The 20,843-nt window shown below is 40.9% G+C and overlaps 1 protein-coding gene across 2 annotated transcripts; it reads right to left on the bottom strand.

Moving 5' to 3' along the window:
• Positions 1-977: 977 nt before the first annotated feature.
• Positions 978-20,116, bottom strand: LOC119718871 (protein NLRC5-like). 2 transcript variants are annotated; one of them, XM_038188294.1, is made up of 8 exons: positions 19,625-20,116; positions 17,991-18,160; positions 13,819-13,898; positions 13,358-13,451; positions 11,477-11,677; positions 10,757-10,915; positions 9,282-9,401; positions 978-8,984 (listed from the first exon to the last, which is right to left on the bottom strand). In XM_038188294.1, the coding sequence occupies exons 2-8, from the start codon at positions 18,124-18,126 to the stop codon at positions 4,873-4,875; spliced, it is 4,902 nt and encodes a 1,633-aa protein (XP_038044222.1). In that variant the 5' UTR covers positions 18,127-18,160; positions 19,625-20,116; the 3' UTR covers positions 978-4,872. The 2 variants fall into 2 exon arrangements, with proteins under 2 accessions (XP_038044222.1, XP_038044221.1); XM_038188293.1 differs by having other exon boundaries at positions 19,870-20,116.
• Positions 20,117-20,843: the final 727 nt, after the last annotated feature.

Here is a 20,843-nt window from a genome sequence, read left to right as displayed (position 1 = left end):
CATTTTAAAGCGGGGACATTGTTTGGTCCCCCCCCCCCCACTTTTTCTTCCCCGAATAAGAATTGTAGCCTACTATAATGATTCTATTGCTCAGAATACCGTGTAGCTGATTCAATTACCCCAAGCTAGAAAATGATGTTTAGGCCTAAAAGATGATCTTTTGCTCAAATTGGTTTTAGTGGTCAGAAAGTGCCTCAGATCACACCACAGAAATTGCTTTTCTATAACTGCATGTCTCCCCAACTATATCCCCCATTTACATTTATCTCCCCACATTTTCATCCCCAACACTACGCCCTACCCGATCTATGATTGGGTAAATCAGCTTGTAATAAATATAAGGGTGGAAGCCGTTAATAGGACCGTGCGAACTTGTATTTCTGTAAAATTTCGACGAAATTGGGTCCTAAAATATCTCTTCTTTTTTTTCAAAATTACGATGGGATTCAGGACTGGTTTTAAGGGTGCTCTTTTTGGATGGACATTTCTCCCGAAAGTTATAGGGTTACCCAAACAAATTGAACAGAAAATGAAGGATGATTCATAACTGTTAATTATTTGTCTCATAGGCCTACATCTTGGAGAGTTGTGTTTTCTTGATCTTGGGAAATTGGGTTATTTACTGGGGTTAGAAAGAATTCCATACCTGGACATCACGTGACACCCTGTCAACAAACTGGTCTGAAAAATTCTAAGTGTTTTCTCAGTAAGTGCTGCAATATTTTTCCTACTAAATTTTACTTTTTAGGACATGTAATCGCTTTGTAATGGCTGATAGGTCATTGCAGGGGAAAATGAGTGATTCATGTACAGAGTTCTTTCCCTGCAGGGATAGCACCCCCCCCCCCCCAAAAAAAAAAAAAAACCAGTTTAAAAACTTTCTAAATGCCGGTCACTTTTGGGACGAGTCGTCCATGTTTGACAGCCCCGCACGATATGCGCCAGTCCTCGACAATGAAAACCAAAGAGACAGACTATTCATGATTCGCAGCAATAACAGTTTTAATACCATTCATGATTTTAAAACTGATGGACATTCACAAGTTATTCTAAATAGAAAAACAAAATGATAATAGAAAAAGGTGGTAACATAATTCAACAGTAAAGGTCCCTCGTTAACAAATACATTTACGCAAGACGGCTGGCTAAACTCAATTTGTTCCCGTGGCAATAGGCAAAGTACTCCTTTCAGTTAGTGGATTTCCCTTTCGGGTGTCGGACTCTGCAAAATAGAAACCCATTATTATGGTGGTGTAAGGTTCTTAACAATAGTTTTGGTCGGTTACTTTTGGATAGTTGGTTACTTTTTGGATACTGCTGCAAATGGTCCACTAATCAGATTTCTATAGCACTATATTTTGGCTTCAAATATGAATTAAAGAAAAGGAGGGGGAAAAACACTTTGACAAGATTACTTGCAGCATTCATACGCAAAGCTGGAAAGGCAATTAAAATACGTTTATTTTAAACAGGCAAACATAGGCCTAGGCATTTCAGTTATTTGCTAAAACTTTGAAAGACCCCACTCGCACTCAATTGTTCAGACCAATGAAATTACACATTGTGGTGTGTCCATGGGAAATAACCTCTTAAACTCCTTTTTTTTCTTCGCTGTGAAGCTTTCATCAACGACAGGACTGCTTTAAGAAACGGACTTTAAAAAACATAAGTACTGTGCTTAAGGTAAAAAATAAATGCAGTCTGCCCAATTTAAATGCTTATTGCAACAATTTAAAAAAAAAAAGAAAATTCAATTTCAATTCAATCATAAGAAAGTTTTAGAATTGATTAATATAGTACTGGTCACAAAATACTTATTAGATGATAATGGCTGTTAAGTTTACTGTCACTTGACCGAAATTGTGAAGAAAAAAATCAGTCGACTTGTGGATTAATGGAGATTTTAGACACCAAGTTGTTTTACAGACATCCCACAGAAGAAAAGATGTTGATGTACTTTTCTGTTGCAAATAAAATAAATAAAACATACAGGTTGCTCAAAATCCTTCACAAAAATATTAAACGTTTTTCTAAATTTTTAGCACCCACTTTTTAAACACTTCATGTGCCTCTTTCAACTAAGTTATACATACACAATAGTATAGTTTCAACATTCAATGGTGTAAGCTTTCTTTTACAAATATTTGATGCTAATGAATCTTCGAAACAATTTACTGTAAAAGACGAAGGATAATCTACAAAACTAATCACACAACAAATCACAGGTGAAATAACGTAAGTGCACATAACTAACCAGCTATACAAATATACATGTACACTATATTTTATGCACAACAGAAACAACGTTACCTACTTAGTACTAGTCATTACATACGTGTACTTAAAACATCTGAAAAGTGGCAATACTTTCACGTTTTGATGACATATACAATGTGCTTACAGGCAGCCAATAATTTCAATTCCCAGATAAAAAAAAACAACAGAGACCATGTCACATATGATTCTTTAATACTAATCTGCACACGCGGTCAAATGAAGCCGATTTCCAATGAGGGGGAAGACGCCAACAGCGCAGTTCTTCACTGCATGTATCTCGCGTGAAATATGGTGAGTTACTTGAAGTTTACACAGTACAAGAACGGAAAAAACGCGAGGTTCAGTGATGCTGTATGGCTGTTTTACCTCTCGGCAACCAACAAGCATGGCTTCACATGTGACATGATCTTCACAGGTCCCTAGTAGTACACAATCTAATCATGTGCTTATTTCCGTAAAATACAAATAACTTCAGTTTGTCATATATCCTGGAATGGTTAATTATTGCAGCACTGAAAGTAAACCTGGCCAGATCTCTGAACAATTTAGTAAACTTCAATACAAAATTAATGATTGCACCATTTACTTAACAATTTTTTTTGGTTTTAAAGTCCTGTGGACATTTCAATACTTTTAATAGGTACATGTACTAACATTTTTCATGTTTTGTAAATTGTGACACAATTTTATGTACTCAACAGCACCTCATATACTTTTTTCTGGCAGTTTTGTTGTCAAGATCATACCAACTGATCTACATGTATTTTTTTTAAGTGACAACATTCTCAATGTTTTGAGAATCTCAAAACATTAACTAGCAGCCAGAAGTGAAAACTAGACAACGGTTTCGTTGATGTGACCCATTCCTATGAATGCAGAAAAGGTATGTATTAGTGCAGCTTAACAAATTGAATTGTAAAATGTAGAAAAAATACTAATATTTGTCGTAGGTTATTTAAGAAAGTTGACTGATGTATTCACTTCTTTGGATATTAAAACAAAAACGATACAGATGCCAGCTCAATATCTTATTTATACATATATATAAAACACATCTGGAAACTATACAGTTATCTTCTTATGAGATGCAACATCTTTCAATTACACAAAAACATGAAAAAATGCTTCTCAATTACCAGAAAATATATTGCACTTTATTTGAGAAAGCATATAACTGAGAAGTTAGAGAAAGTTAAACTCTGGAGGATTTATCTATGTACATGTAGATCCTTCGGTATATGATCCATTGGTCCTATACATAACTGAACTAACACAGACAGGTAGGCCTGAGACGCTTTGTTTACAGGTGCATTTTCCTATGTAGTAGACGGTCCCTACTTTGTCTGGCATCCCGACTTCGCTCCCAAAGGAAAGCGCGAAGTTTACACTCGAGACCAAGCTCCGTTTCTACAACTCTAATGTTTTGCCAACCTCACTCTACAGCTGTGAAACCTGGCGCTGAAAAACAAACCAAGAAAAGACACTTGATGCCTTCGACACAAGATGCATCAAAAAGATCTTGGGCATCAGGTAGAACAACTGCATCGCCAACGAACAAGTCTGTGAGCGAACAAAACAACCTCCAGTGTCCAGTGTGATATGTAGGTGGAGAATGAACTGCTTAGGCCACATCGCACGGCTTCCCCCCTCAAGGCTTGCCAACGAGGTGTTGTGGTAGACCCCAGAGGGAAGGAGAGGCCGGCCCAGATGAGCTGGCACGAGACCATTCAACCATGCAACATGACCTTCATCTACACCTGGTGGACAGCAGCTGGAACAACGTGCAGATGCTAACAGCTGACAGGTCCGACTGGAGAGCGTTGACCGACTCACAAGTCAAATGACGCAGGATCAAGATGGATCCAACCACGCAATCATTTGGAATATTGTATGTAATTGTATGGATAAATTGTGCCCAAGATGTTACAAAACACACACATCCCATAGGACATAATGTGTTATTGCAGTAGGGCCAGCCTACTGTCCATGTTACTGACTCAGTCACTGCCTAACTAGTTGACTGACTGAGTCTCTGATTAGTGTGATATCCTAAACTGCTTAAATGTATATTTTAGGGCCTAAAGGCATTACTAACTGCTATGTGGCCATTTTGTATACATTATACTCTGTGTGGTTGTGAATCCCATGTTTTCTTCATGTAGTTCATGGTATTAAGCAAATTGTGCAGCAGTCATATGTCTCTTACATATTAAAAATGTGGGGCACTCTTCCTGGAAATATTTACCAGTACACAATTACGGCAACAATTACCAGTACACAACGGCAAGCAACTGTATCTGTGGAGAAACTTTTCAACTCCAGCCCAGGTTGCAGTAATTTGTTTGGCTGAGACTGTCCAACTTAGACTGACCATCAGCTTCAATCTTTTGGGTCCAGGTCAACTAGGCAAGCAGAGTCTTGTTCAAAGACAGCTGTGTGGCTACTAGCTACTGCCTTCCAGTTTCTTTCAAAATGAACTATTCATAGCAAGATGAAAAAGGGATGAAACGCTGTCATGTCTTCTGTATTTGAACATTCTAACTGAAGACACAATTTACTGCTTCTACAGTTGCAATATTTCGTGAGTACAGTAGTTCAATAAGAACAGTTGGTAAAATCATTCACGGACAAGCACACATGCTGCCTATCTTCACCTGTTAGAGAGCACTCTTGGAGGTCAAGTTGGCGGAGCTGTTGCAGTTGGTTCAAGAACGGTGCCCACACTACTGCACAGCCACTTAAAGCCTCATTGCCTGATAGGTCTAATGCTGAAAGTTCGGGCATCATACTACATGCCTCGGCAATGTGCTTCATATCATCAAACTTAAGTGAACAAGAGCCCAGGTGCAACTTCTGAATGTGCTGTACATGGCGTAAATACAAAGCCCATGTTCCGCACACGCCACCCAAAGCTGCATTTCCCGCCAACTCTAACACACGAAGGGCTGGCATGTCACTCAATGACAAGGCAATATGTTCAATGTCTGAACCACGCAGTGAGCACCGATTTAATACCAACACTGCAAGGTGCTTCAACTGCTTCAACTGACGGGACCACAGTATTGCTGAGTTTCCCAATGCGTTGTTACCAACAAGACTCAATTCGACCAAGTCATCCCTTGCACCTAAGCCCTCTAAGATATCTGCCAAATCAGTTCCCGTTAATGAACGCTCACTCAGGTAAACCTGTATGCCAGAACTGATTGGCTGAATGAGACACTGGAACCTGCTACCCATGTAATTACTTCGGACAGAACAGTTTGTCAAGTTTGCCATATGACCGATAGACGCAGCTATGTATTTGAATTTCTGTCTTTTGATATTACAGTCATCCAAATCAAGTGTTTCAAGGTGGCTTAACAACTGCACAGAAGCAGCCCATGAAGACACCGTGCCACCAAGAGGACCATTATGAGAGAGTTTCAACTCTGTCAAGTTTGGTATATCACACATTGACGATGCGATATGCTTTATGTCATCCCCTGTCAAGGCACATGAACTCAAGTCCAACATTTGCAGATGTTTCATTTGTTTCAGATGGGGTGACCACAATTTGCACAAGCCTCCCATAGTGTCATTCAGAGATAGGTCTAGCTTGATCAAAGATGCCATGTCTTTTAGTATGGCAGCAATGTGTTCCATATCTGTGCGTTGCAAAGAACAATGATGTAATTCCAACCGTTCCAGATGTTTTAACTGCTTCAAATATGGGGACCACAACTCTGCTGAGCCACTTAGTGAATCATTGCCGCTGAGCATAAACTCTACGAGGTCATTCCTCTTGCTCACTGCTCCAAGGATGCTGGCCAGATCTTTGCCAGTTAAGGAACGCTGACTAAGGTCAAGGCTAATGCCAGTGTCAGTCGGCTGGACAAGAAATCGTCCACTCAAATAAGCACTCTTGACTGAACAATCCACCAGATTTGGCATGTCACCGAAGGATGCAGCAAGATGCTTCAAATCTTGTTTGTTCAGATTGCAACCCAACAACACTAGGATCTTAAGATGCTGCATGGACCTCACATGAGGGGCCCATGTGACTGCATGCTTGCTCAATTGCTCGTTGCTTGAGAGGTGCAACTCCATGCAATTGGCCATATTGCTCAGAGGCACAGCAATGTGTTTGACATCTTTGCTTGTCAGTGCACACTGACGCAAATAGAGCTGTTGGAGTGATCTCATCTGGTCAAAGTAAGGTGCCCACATGCCAGCAGAGCCACCCAAAGACTCATTGAAGGAAAGGTCCAACATAACAAAGTTGGCCAAGCTACTGAGTGAAATTGCAAGCAGCTTTGCATCATCACCCGTAAGTGAGCAATACTTGAGGCTCAACTTCTGCAGGTGCTTCATGACCTGCATGTGGGGGGCCCAGGAAGCACCCAATCCACCCAAGTTATTCTGCGACAGATCCAGTTCTGCCATACCAGGCATCTCACTCACTGATTCGGCAATATGTTCAATGTCTGTGTCTACCAGAGAACAGTCACTTAAGACCACCTGTTCAAGGCACTTTTGGTGTTTCAGAGGATTGAACCAGAGAGCCGCCGAGCCACTCAACCCTTTATTTCTACTGAGAATCAACTCAGCCAAGTCACTTCTTTTGGTCATTGCCTCGACAATATCTGTCATGTCAGTGCCTGTCAATGAACACTCAATCATCTCTAGTCTGATACCACTTGTTTCTGTACAGGTCCTGCTCACAAGAGGGTTAGTGGGCCAGACTAGGTCATCCTTTGGGGAATGACGATGCACATCTGTTTGAACAGTGCAATCCTGAAGATTGCCCATATGCCCAACAGTTGCAGCAAGGCATCGGACATCCCTTCGGTTCAAATGACAGTCCTCTAATTTCAGTTTCTCCAACTTTTTCAGTGCCTGCAGATGAGAGACCCAAGAAGGCAATGAGCCACCCAGACACTCGTTGCCTGAGAGGTCTAGAACAGTCAAGTTGGCTGCGTTGCCCAGAGATGATGCAATGTGTTGCATGTTTCCTTCTGTAAGTGAGCATGCTTTGAGGATCAAGATTGACAGATGAGTCAATCCCTGAATGCAATATGTCAACGATGCATCCCATCTCTGCAGGTTACATCTACATATTGCCAATTCCTCTACACTGCCAAGGATAGCATTGCTCCTTCCCTGTGACTGATCCATGATCTGTTTCACAAACCACATGTATGCATTCACACCATCACTGTTGCAGTCTTCAATGCACACTGCCTTGGTCAACACCTCATTTACAAGGTTCTGGCATGGCAAGCTCTTGGACTGACTCTCAAAGAAACACACCAAGGCCAGTTTCAATGCCGAGTCACTGGCTGGATTTCTCAGCACCTTAATGACATGATTTGCGCATGCTTCGTTGTCGCCACAACAAAAGCGAAGAAGACACTCGAAACCAGCTGGGTGGTTCTTGATCGTTCTCTCTAGTTTTTCCAGAATCTTCTGGAATTCCTTTGGGTCAGTTGTTAACAAGCTCTGAAAGTACTGAGCCGCACAAAATTCTTGGAAGGTCATGTGCATGAACTGAATACTGTTCTGGATGATCAAACCCTCCAAGACCCTCTGACTGGTGACAAGACCTACTTTAATCGCCATGCTCAGCACAGTACGCTCAAACTCACTCTCATCAAATGAAAGCAACTGCACTGGGGAAATCAGACCATGGAAAGCAATCTTCCCAATTTCAATCACTACTCTTGACACTTCATCGGGTGAAGTGTCTGCTTTCCGCTTAAATATGTATCTCAGTGCCTCACTGTACAAGCGGAACATTGTCTCTGGGAGACAAGAATCTTCTCTCCACAACACACACATCAACAGGAGCAGCATTGGACTCCTGGCTAGATCAAGTAACACATCAGAAGACTGAATCCTCTCAAAAAGCTGCCGAGCTTTCTCAGGCTCTTCATCAATGTAGAATTTCCTTACATACTCCTCAACATCTTCTGCACTAAACCCTAGAACCTTGACATGAGTGAAAGGCTTCCGAACCAACAAGTTGTTCGCCAATCTGTTGAAATGAGAGGAGCGAGTTGAGACAACCACACAACTATCTCTGCATTCCTTGCGGGTTAGGATATTGAGGATGGAGCCGAACGCATGCTCATTGAGGTTGGTGGTCATGAACTCATCAAAACCATCTAAGAGAATGAGAACCTTCTCAGGGTTAGCATTAATGTAAGATGTAAGGGCATGCCTATCTATGGGCGTGTCTCGATCCAAGAGCTGTGCAAAGACTGCATCAATGAGCTCAGAACTTTGTTCTAGTGAGTGCATTTTTAGAGCAAACACAAGTTTGAACTTCCGCAACACACGAACAAATTTCATGGCCCAGTCGTAAGTGACTTTGTCAATTAGGGTGGACTTCCCCACACCAGCCAGACCATTCAGAATGATCCGTCTGATAACAACACCTTCCCTGGTTTCAACTAGAAATATCCCCTTATATGACTTGATCTTCCCTTCTTTGCCAACACCTACTAGCTGTAGGTTGGTATAGATATCCATAATATGCTTTGTGTCATCATCAACCCATGGGATCATTTGAACGTAGCTGCCCGTAGAGGTGTACCAGGATCGTAATGCCGCCTCGCACTGATCAGCAGCAGCTTCAGCTAGTGCCGCTTCCTGTATCTTGCTAGCTACACTGCCTTCTCCATGAGGTAAAGGCTGCGTGTTGGGCTTACCACTTGGTGACAGGACCTCTGTAATGATTAAATGTGCAAACATGTACATGCACTTTTAACTTCATATCTGGAGAAAGACATACACGTGCACGTACCTAAAAAATGTGGCATTTGTGGCAGTGTCTCAAAACTGGCATGGGTCTATCCATATTTGGTTTACTGAATAGCCTAATGTTTTAATAATTTCAAAATTATTCAGTAGGAGTGATTCAAAATCACAGTAACCTTTTGAGGGCACGTACACTGAATTGTAAAGCATTCCTTGTTGTTTCTGCTGTTGAACAAGGAAGGTACATGTATGTTACAAAGAATTACCTGGTGTTGGCAATTTACCATCCTGCCTTCTGGTAGGGTCCTCTTGTGAGACATGCTGATTTTCCAAGATAGCTTCAAGAGAGTATGGTGGTTTTGTAACTGGTTTGTCTTGCCCTTGGTCTGCAAGCCAACAGCAATACACCTATCCATTAGATCCAGCCCAGCACAAACAAAAACAAAATATGTGCCTCTCCACTATTGCATTTTCTGGCCACACACATCTAAAGTCTGCTGCACTTGAGAGCTATGTGCTGAGCAAAAAGTCTCTCGAGGCCGTTTGCTCAGCACATAGCTCACCGTGTTAGGTGAAATATTGCTGCGTTTTCTGCCTCACGAGGCCGTGAGGCAAATTTTTATCCTGTTTGAATTCTTTCGCCTCACGAGGCGAAAATCTCATCATGTGCGGTGGGCTTGAGTTACGTGCTGAGCTAAAAAGATTAACTAACCAATGAAAGCACATTATTCTTGTTTGTCAGTTGGGTGATTTTTTTTTAAAAAAGGTGGACAAATGCCAGCAGGCTTTGGAAAATTTGTGCAAAAATATCTTAAAATCACGTGTACAGAGTCTGTGATTTCATTGGCTAGTTAATGATTTTAGCTCAGCACATAGCTCAGGTTCGCCGCACAGGTTGAGTTTTTCGCCTCGTGAGGCAATAGAAATCATACAGGATACAAATTTCGCGAGGCAGAAATAGCAGCAAAAAATCAAAGCACACGGTGAGTTACGTGTTAGGAACGGCCTCGAGAGACTCTTTGCTCAGCACGTAGGTGTGCGGTGGGCTTTACACGAGTGCACCCAAGTCAGACATTTGTAGAACATCAATCATGGCTGTGATTGGTCCAAATGTCATGGGGCAGGGCTTAATGGATATGTCTACTAACAATTCAGCCTTAGCTTTGTGTATAGAATACTTGTTAAATCCAGATTAAAGCCCGAGTCCATCATTTGCAGCTATCCAAAAAAGTAACTGGCGTAATTATTGTTGAAAAACATACTGGTTGAAAGATAGTAAGGGGACTAAACTCCCTGTGAAATTATCCTTTCTGGCAAGCTCTCATTTTGAAGAAATCAACGAAAGAAGGCATTTCCAATGGTGCGTCTTAAGAAGCACCGTAGGAAATTTAAATTAGTAGTTCGTTTTGTTATTCGGCGCAGCGCGCACAAGCATTGGAACGACGCACAGGTACGCACGGTTGCTATAATTCGTCGGATCAGTGCGCGACATCGCATAAAGCTGCAATTCAAAACAATTCGAAACATGATTTAGCAACTGTTGATTTGAAATTGAGATCCTAGAATGCTGTTTTTCTCGGAATATAAGCTGAAGCTGAGCTGAAACTTCATCAAGTAAGTTGTTCAGTATCCTTCATTAGATTTTGAACACTTTTGTTGCTTCAAACGAACAAAATGCACAAATTACAAATGATGGACTATAGCTTTAAGAAGGATCATATGAATTGCCGTTTTCTTTTACCTTTGGGTGCAGACACAACAGTGACGTTGAAGGTGGGCTCAATAATTGGTCCAAAGAAACATGGGTTTTCATCGCCACTGACGTTGACATTCTCCACACGGCAAACATGTTTTGAAGACACTTGAACATGTTGAGGCATACCAAATCTATCAGGTGGTCCTTGATGCCAAAAAAAAGTAACATGCTAAATTTACAACCTCATATTGAACCCATTGTAAACAATTCTGAATACCCACAGACCAGAGGCATTTTGTTTAACCTTCCTGCAACGGGTTATAAAAACACAGGAGAAAGTTCAGAACTTGTACATGTGTACAAGTTCTAGAGAAGATGCAATCTCTTCCCTTCCACGCTGACTTATATTTTCACAATCAGCCAATGCTGGTGCAATCGATAGATGCTTGGGTTAATGACAGATTGCAAGTAAGTACTGCCAGATATGAAATCTGTAATATTACTCTAGGAAGGTGAAGACATCTAGTTTGTATTTGTGCGTAAATATTGAGATCAGTTCAATCAAACAGTCTTGTTCCGTAGTTGTGGAATGGTAAACTGGTTACATTTTCAAGGAAATATAAAAAAATACACAAAAAGATTTTAACTTTTACATTGTCAAACTTGCAGTTTCATTCATTCACAAGACGAGGAACATTTCTACTGATGGATCTAAATTACAGATTTTTACGAGTGCTACTCCAACATATTTCCATCCTATTTTACCTGGTTGAGAACTCTTGAGCAGATCTTTGGTAGTCGGTAGTCTATTGGGCTCCTCTCCTTGATTCATGGGTTCATCATTTCCAGGTGGCACTTTGCATTGGTCACTGACTTGAGGCATATCGCTGCGACAGTCTCTCTTCCCCCTGACCTTTCGCAGTACTGACTGTAACCTGGAAGAAGGCTTCTTAGCTGACGACATGACTGTGGGCAAATTTATGACAGGTATTTATGCTGAACATGCATGTTATTAATAGGTTTTGTTCAAATGACGTCATTTCCTACAGACCATCCACTTGCATCAGCATTTTGAGCGTCAACTTGCATAACGCGCATTGGCTGTGTCCTATTTCGAACACATTTGGAGCAACAAGTTTGCATGTTTGGAACATTTTCAACACTGTGCAATGCGTGTTTGATTGCACAAAATACGCAGTTGCAGTTCTCCTACAGAGATGGCCGTCATTGAGTAAGCCCTATTGCGACTGGTATATGTATGTATATGTATTATCTCTCTGTTTTGAATTTGCACTGCTGGTGGAAAGCAAATTTTCACATGCTTAACTCTTTCAGTGCCAAAGTCATACATGTACGAGGTATATTTGTTAGTTCGAAATTGCCAACCTCGTACATGTACGAGGTACTGATGTGCAAACCCGACCCAAAACCGCCTTCGGGTCGGGTCGGGTCGGTTTGTCCCTCTTTTCAGTCGGGTCGGGTCGGTTTCGGTTTTGCATTTACATTTTCGGGTCGGGTCGGTTTAGCCATCTTTAGAAAAAACCCCGAAATAAACAGAAATAAACTGAAATAAACCGAAACAGTTGAGAAATTCAGGTGATGCAATATTATTGACAGTCACTGTGACCGCAGCCCATTGTGTGGTGTGGCCACCGAGCGCACTATCAAGTTCCCACGATATTAATTTCTCCATTGGGATCGGGACTGACAGTGAAATAGATAGATTGTAACAGTTTTCATGATATATGTACCATGCATTGTTTAATAAGCGGAGTTACTCTCGATCAACCCACTGAGTATGACAGAGAGAGACGATGGTTTGCAAAAGAATTCATGCCACGTGGGTAAGGGCAGGCACAAAAAAGTGATCACTTTGTCCAAGCCAGGTTTTCGGGGGGGGGGGGTTTCGGGGGGTTTTCGGGTCTGGTCGGTTTGGGTCGGTTTGACCTTATTTTTTGTCGGGTCGGGTCGGGTCGGTTTGAGGGAGTAAAGATCGGTTTCGGTTCAGATTTGGTTTACATCTCTAATGTTTCGGGTCGGTTTGGCCTGGTCGACCCGACCCGATGCACATCATTAGTACGAGGTAATGTTCGAACTTAAAATCGCCAAACCTCGTACATGTAAGAGGTAGAGTAAGCATGTTATCACAAGGGGGCGCTCTCGCTCTTTCTAATAATATCATTTTCATTCAGGTACGACCTGTATTTATTTGTTTCATTGAAGTTTTTGCGAGAGGGCGCCGCACTGACACTCGTATTTTCTGCAAAAAGTGCGGTTTCAGGGTGTATCACTATGTACGTGACTACTATTGACTTTCCAATGTACCAAGGATATACCAGAGAGCAACAACAAAAAATTTAGTGAGTAAAACTTATTTCCTTTATTTTTTTACAGAATTTTGAACAATTACAAAAAACACTCGAAGTTGGGCACTTAAGGGTTAAACTTTTCAAATTTCGCGGGCACTGAAAGAGTTATTGTGGACAACAAATTATCATATCATATCATACTTTCGTTGCCTCTGAACAGAACAGTGTTACGTCATCGATTTACACACCTGTAGGTCGCCTGTATCTCTGTGATCTACAGATGTAACCTCATCTCTACAAAGTTGTCAAATTGGGATACTATCAAGTCGGTCATTACCTTGAGACACGCCTGGTGTCTGGTGATGTCTAGGAGACACTCTACTTGAGTCATCAACCTTCTCTTGTGATGTCACTTCACCGTCTGGGCATTCCTGTTCATCAGGGGCAATAGAAATCATACAGGATACAAATTTTGCGAGGCAGAAATAGCAGCAAAAAATCACAGCACACGGTCAGTTACATGTTAGGAACGGCCTCGAGAGACTTTTTGCTCAGCACGTAGGTGTGCGGTGGGCTTTACACGAGTGCACCTAAGTCAGACATTTGTAGAACATCACTCATGGCTGAGATTGGTCAAAATATCATGGGTCAGGGCCGACTTAATGGAAGTGTCTTCAGCCTTTATAGCTAAGTGTATAGACTATAAAATATGTTAAACATAGATTAAGAAGGATCATATAAATTGCAGTTTTCTTTTGCCTTTTGGTACAGACACAACAGTTCATCAGGGGGGCTTACATCTTTCTTGCTTTGCCTGCCTCTTCGAAATAGACGATGTAGTAGTGATTGCACTCTGGATGGCCTTTTTGTAGACTGGACTGTAGAAATAACAGGAAAAGAAATTCCCCAAGATCAACCTCATGCACTCTAGATATATCAACTCTGTGAATGAACATCAGATGGTGCTTTACGGCCAAATTTGAGTGCCCCAGTGGGAGGGACACACCATGTATGCGTACTGGATCGCGTACAAGAAGTGAAGTACACCACTAATTGTATTTTGAACATACACAAACATGTATGGTGTCTTCATGACTGTGAACACCAGGCTTACAGTGGCAATTTGTTAACCCTAAGGCCTAAAAAAAATAACAGTTCTGCTTCCGGTTACCCTACATGAACCTACCCTATTTTGACAGCCCCTACCCTAATTTTTTTTTGGGGGGGGGGGGGGGGGGGGGGGGGGGAAATGAGGGAAAAAACCTGAAAATCATCAATTGCTACCTTTTACCCTTGACTACACGCAGACACCTCCATATGATCGTACACAAAAATTTGCCACAAAAAAAAATCCCTACCTACCATACCTTATTTTTAAATGCCATGTAATCTGAAGCAGAAATGTTTTTTTTTTTACCTAACCCCCATATATATAGCTTACTTTGGGGTAAAGTACCATGTACTACAGAAATTATGTATGCAGTACCCAAATACTAAAAAACACTATGAGTGCTGTGCCCACTTATATGCTGAAGTACTGTAGTTCATACTACAGTTTACTACTAGTAGTATTTTGTAGCTTTAGGTGAGGTTGGGGTTAAAGAGTCTCTCCCCCAAGCTCTCTTTGAAACTGTTGAAGGAGGACTTGTGCACGGGCATAAACTCAATGTGTGCTGTCATTTTCTTTCTGGTATTAATTGCTTCTGCCAACAATCTCTTTTTGCCATGCAAAATCTTTTTACGGTGGCTACTTGTCTCGAGGATTAGACATCCACGTGTGCACAGCCACAGTCAAATGTCTGATAACTATATGTATATTTTATGCGACCCTGTGCGCCAGCCAATCAAAAACTGTGACGACTAATCATTTCGATCAGAAATGTGGACTAAGCTGTTGATTGGTCAATTTTGATGCAATTTTATTGTAACAACGGGTTACCGAAGACCCGATACAGAATGCGCCGGCAGTCTTGTTACAGCATAATTAATCGCTGAATCTGTTGCATATCATAGACCAGGCATGCAACTGGGAATTTAGAAAAACGAGGAAATTCCAAACCACACAAGATTTTGTACAGTGTTTTTCAATTTGGAATGGCATTCATGAAAAGTAAAAAACGAGGAAATCAGCGGATCCGAGGAAAAGTTGCATGCCTGTTAGACCCTTGCAAGGGGATATTCCATCGACTAGGTGGCGACCAGATAAATTTTAAATTTAGATCAAACAAGTTTGGCCTTGAACTTGATGCCTCTAATTTAACTTCCCTCACGCCTTGAGACGGAATACTCCATTCTGCAAAGGTTAGTTGAAGAGAAAAAACTTTTTTTTGTAAGTAATTATTTCTTAGGTTTCAAATAATTATGAAGTAGTGTTCGTTTATATTTTCTGTTTATAGTCTGGCGTCGGTAATTAAAAAAGTGCTTATCAAATCTTTCTTCTTTTTTAAAATTCAAGTGTGCATCTGTGCACAGGACCCTAATACCGAAATTATAACAAATACATCATTGGGTGCCCCACAAATAAGTGACGAATACAAAACGTTTGTCACAGCTTCCAAACCACAAAGTCACGAACCATCTATGCACACAATCACAGGATCAACAACATGTACATGTATGGGGGATAATTCCAAGTAGGAATCAGAATTGTGCTTAAAACCCATTTATATACGGAATCACAATACATATAGGGCTGTATGCTTCTGAAGTGTATGGTTCTGAAGGTCAACTACATGTATGATTACAGCAGTACACCTAAATGGTACACAATACACACATATTGAAATTTGTCGCTAATGGGCAAAGTTTATAGCACACTAACAAAGGCTAAATCCTGATCAAATTCCAAATGATAACAAGTACTGGGCAATGTTTTCACAATAGTTTACATGTAAAGAAGGCCTTGTTTTCACAATTTTAAAGTTAACATTGTTTTCACAATAATTCACAATAATTCAATGACGCAAGCCATGCGCTCCTAGTTAATTGAAAACTTTCATACGAAAAAAGCACATGTACCACTACCAGGATTCATTGTCTGTCATACCCGGTATGACCATAGAGCAAGGACCCAAGGAGTTCGTACTCCAAGACTTCAAAAGTAAAATGATGGTCGCCGCGCTCGAAAGCTACAATAGAAAGCACCTGGCGCCAGCTTGCTCAGTTGCTCACTACGCTAATCTCGACACAATAGAGATCCGCGCTCACTAATGCCAAAAAAAGGAGTTTGCATGGCTTCGTAGACAGTACCATGGTAAATACGCATGCGCAGTTGTCATACATCGCTAAAAATGAATGATTTTGAAGTGTTTGTTCGGAGTTGGCTAATAATTTCATGAAGAACAAAATGCTCTGTACCTTTAGTGTGAAAACTTGTGAAATTTTCCAAAAAAACACATTTATCAATGATATATTGCCAATTAAAATGTCTGAAAATACATGAAAACTTATCTGAAAGAAATCCAATTTATCTCCAAATTACAGGGACAGATAACGCTTTTAAGCACCAACAACTGCACATTGCTAACTTGAGTTCATAACTCACATCTAACAACTGCGCAGTTGTAAAAACCTATCTTGTCGTAAAATATATTTTTCAAAAAAGAGCAGCGACGTGACATGACTTATTATGCAGCATATAGGGAGGTTGTTGGTTACCAACTAAAAAGGCGGCGACGATCATCGTGTTCAAAGGCCGCTGGCATTCACGCTTTGAATGGTCGAGGCTTGCGGTCACAGTGCTGTAGCTATAGACATTCCCGAGGGATTGGTATGTTAATGGTCAAAATGTAAATCGCCCAAGAGTTCTGACTCCTTGGGTCCTTGCTCTATGGTATGACATACAGGTAACGGTAATACATCTCAGGAACAGGAAAGGTAAAAAATACACCTGCCAATCACACAAATACACGTAAGCTGTAGTCCCCCCCCCCCCCCCCCCCCGCCCCCCGCCCAACAAAAAGGAGGAAAATCAGTTCCAAAAGTAGCTTATGAAATTGGCTTTCCAGTTATTATTATTTTTGGTGCTACACATTTTTTAGAATATGAAATATATTTTTTGTGGTTTGGGATCCGCTTTTTTTTTACTGACCCTGTACATGTACAATGTATGTATTATTTCTTTTGCTTTGTTTGCTGAGCTATCAGGATTCCATGTACATAAACATGTAGGGTATGTACATGTACAATGTACATTGTGTGTGTCCATCAAAGAAGCATTTACAACAATCAAAAGCTGCTTGCATTTGTACATTTTGTACATGTAACCAACCGTGAAGCATTACAGGTCCTTTCCAGCCAATGTAGAACAGATTTTGAGTTTTTACAAAATACACGTGTACACATGGACATGTAGCAACATTTGGTGCCTTTAGTTTAAAGGGAATGTACATCATTGGCTTTTGCTGTAATTTTCAGAAATGAACTATTTGAGGGGTTAGTATAATAGATCAAATATTGTTACCCTGACATGTTTGAAGTTTTGTGTTCGAAAATGCTGGAAAAACCAAGAAAAACAAAAATGTTCAAGTAGTCTGGTTCCCTGACTCCACTAAGGATAAAATGGATCAATTTGTAGGTGCCGGAAAATTGTAAGGTAAGGGAACCAGTGCAGCTGGCATGCACCCGTTCATGACCATGTAACAAATAGCAAACAAAATTTGGACGGTAACTTAGGTAAATTTGGAGCAGAAGTTGAAAAATAGTTAGGTTTTTCCAACGGTGGTCGGCCGACCACCGTAAGAAATGTATACAAAAATACCATTTTCTTGAAAATGACTTCACACCGTATGCCATAATTTTACAGGATGCTTTAGACTGTCATTTACCATCATCCTAGTAAGGTATTTTGTAAAAACTTGATGGTTTTATATTTCAATGTTTGCAAATGTTGTATATTCCCTTTAAGAACACTCTTGAGTAGGATGAAGTACAATAAATGCATTATTATTGACTAGTTGCTGCATAATCACCAGGCTCAGGATTTTTACTACATGCAGACCCAGCAGACGCTGCAGGGGGGAGATTGGATGCAGGCATGTCATCTTGTCCTTCATCTTCTGCCCCCGAATCATCCTCAGAAGACATCTCTGCATCACCAGGAGGCATCCTGCCTCCTTTCACCTTTCTTCCTGTCTATTTCCTGTAAGAAACAATCAGTAATCAGCGGTAATATCAAAGCAATAAATGCACACTCACAATCCCTGTTACTTTTGCCTTAACCCTAACTCCCTAGGCCTTTTTGCTGTAGCCTCAATCCTGCAAAATCCTCCAATTGGCCTCATGGAAAAATAGCATATAGCCTCAATCCTGCAAATTCCTCCGCTATTTCTTGAATATGGTCCATGGAGGGGTGACCACTGCCTGAATCCTGCAAAATCCTCCGGCTATGACTGTCAATAGGCCGAGGCAGAGGCAGTGACATCCTGGAGCAGTGCGGAGGATGTCAAGTATCATCAAGGACTAAATTTATGCACGGCTGAGCATAAACAACACAAGGTCCGGCCCAAGACCTTGACACAGTGCGTACTCCAAAATCAGCAACGCACTTTTGCCATGTAACTTCAATCCTGCAAATTCCTCCAATTTGCAAAAAGGATTTTGGAGGATTCAGGGCGGTTAGGGTTAAGGAAAATGAGGAAAAAATGTTGAAACCTGATGCCACTTCCGCGATTGTGTATACAAAGTCTATGGAGAGTCGAGATTTTTTAAAAGTATTTCCTAACAAAATTGGAAATGTTTCTCAGTCCCAGATTCATGTCTTATCATCATTTTTGCTATGAATGACCTTCATTGAGACAATATGAAGAAAAAAAGTGGCATCAGGTTGCAACATTTTTTTCTGACAATGATTCCACAATCTCCAAATTCTTAATTAATGTATACATTTAAATAATGTAGACATTTAGAAACCTCAAAGCTTGCCAAAATTTGCCGGTCAGTTTAAAATGCACACAGGGACTTTCCCTTCCTGACACTGGATTGCGAAATCACATCTGAGATTGTACAGTACATAAAAAATACTTGGCTGATCACAGTCCTTGTAGATGCTGCCAAGATGTGACATCATGATGAGGATAAAGTGAATTGAATTGAATCACTGGGGGTGGGGGATTCATAGATTCAGGCCATATGAAAACAGCCACACAGGGACTTTCCCTTCCTGCAATGGATTGTGAAATCCCATTTGCGATTATTCATAAGATGAAATTTTGAGATTGTTATTGGAAGAACATCGCTGATCACAGTCCATGTATAGATGCTGCCAATGCAATACCAAGCTGTGACATCACTCGAGGGGGGGGGGGGGAAGGGGGGTGGGGGAGGGATGAGGGGGGGGGGGCTGGACAAAATCTGACTGGCTACATACATAACCGGCATGACCGGTACCTGTTCCCAATTTCGCGAGGCTACGGTCCAGCAGTCCAAATGACGTCAGATGTCATGATTTGGACTTTGAAGCAAGGTTAGGCCTATAAAAGCATAAGGTTTTATAATTAACTCATTGTAACTCCAGCTCCATTCATTGCTCATCAGGAATATTGACATTTAACGTCGAATTCCTGATGAGCATTTTGGAGCTGGAGTTACTCAGCTCCTTCCACACCTAGCTCCATGGTCATATCCATCTATTCGCGCTTGCACGGCACCTGCGCGAAGTCAAACTGGCCTGGATGATGATGCCTAGCGGCGATACCTCCATGGTCTATTTTTTTCCTCCACTGTCCAATGTCCAATCATAAGGAGGCTTCATCGCCTGATTGCTAAAAATTGTCCAGTGTAATAAAATCCGTGCAGAATGATGAATACCAAACCTTAATGCTGCGAATTATGAGCTGATGAGAGACAAACCTTCGTTACATTCGAACCAAGAACTTAGAAGACTTCAGTTTTTCCAATGGAAGTCCACATACGGTTCATCAAGATAGCCTCCTCTTCCTTGTTTTGCTTCGTGAAGATTCTGATATTCATTTGCGATCTTTTCTCAAAAGAGGGCGCTGTTTACGATTCGGTTCCTTCTCTATTTTTATGATTGCACAATCACGATTAATTCCGTAGCAAAGGCAGACAGCACGCAACGTGCTTGATCGGTTTATGACTTTCTAGATTCTCCCGACTGCAGGAACTTTGAAAAATCCTTTTGTTTTTGGTAAATAACTCTTCATTCATTAACATAATAGATTTATACAAATGTTCTGTTAAATACTTTACCTAGACCTAGTAATATAGTAATTGGTAGACCCGTGAACGTGGCTTGTAAACTATGCCACGCTCTTCTTGTACATGTTCGAACCAAGCAAAATCGTCCTTCCGTGACAAAGACTGAACATTGCCTTACAGTGCGATAAGTATTCACATATCAAGCTTTCTTGAACATGTTGAAATCTGCTTTTACGCCAAATCTGGCATCGAGGTAAAATCTGGCAAGATCTCGACGTCCTGCAACCTCCTCCGATCATGCTCTTTAAGTGTTAAGCACAAATACAGAAATAAATTATTGGAAAAATATTTAAGTACTTAATAGTCCGAGTAACTTGGACCCAACTTATCGCCTTTTTTAACATTTGGACATGGTCTGGCGATAGTCGCCAGACCATGTCCAAATGTTAAAAACGGCGATAAGTTGGGTCCAAGTTACTCGGACTAAGTACTTAATTGGTTTTTTTGTGTGTTTTTTTTGGTTGTTTTTTTCACGGGGTTGCAGCTGCATGTTATTCGAATATTCATGTCTGGTGTTATGTCCTTATGTTTAGTTTGTGTGTGTAACTTGTAATATTTTTGTATGATTGTAACTGGGGATCACTACTTGACAAGCATTGCTTTTT

This window comes from Patiria miniata, unplaced genomic scaffold (genome assembly GCF_015706575.1).
Source record: "Patiria miniata isolate m_02_andy unplaced genomic scaffold, ASM1570657v1 HiC_scaffold_7, whole genome shotgun sequence".
In the NCBI taxonomy this organism is placed as follows: domain Eukaryota; kingdom Metazoa; phylum Echinodermata; class Asteroidea; order Valvatida; family Asterinidae; genus Patiria; species Patiria miniata.
This window is presented reverse-complemented; position numbering and strand designations above follow the sequence as displayed.

Coding starts and splice junctions, on each gene's coding strand:
- LOC119718871 (XM_038188294.1), bottom strand. CDS start 18,126: ATGCCTCCTGGTGATGCAGAGATGTCTTCTGAGGATGATTCGGGGGCA. Junction 11,678..13,357: donor GACACCAGGCGTGTCTCAAG/GTAATGACCGAC, acceptor ATTTGCCCACAG/TCATGTCGTCAGCTAAGAAG. Junction 8,985..9,281: donor TGGTAAATTGCCAACACCAG/GTAATTCTTTGT, acceptor TAATCATTACAG/AGGTCCTGTCACCAAGTGGT.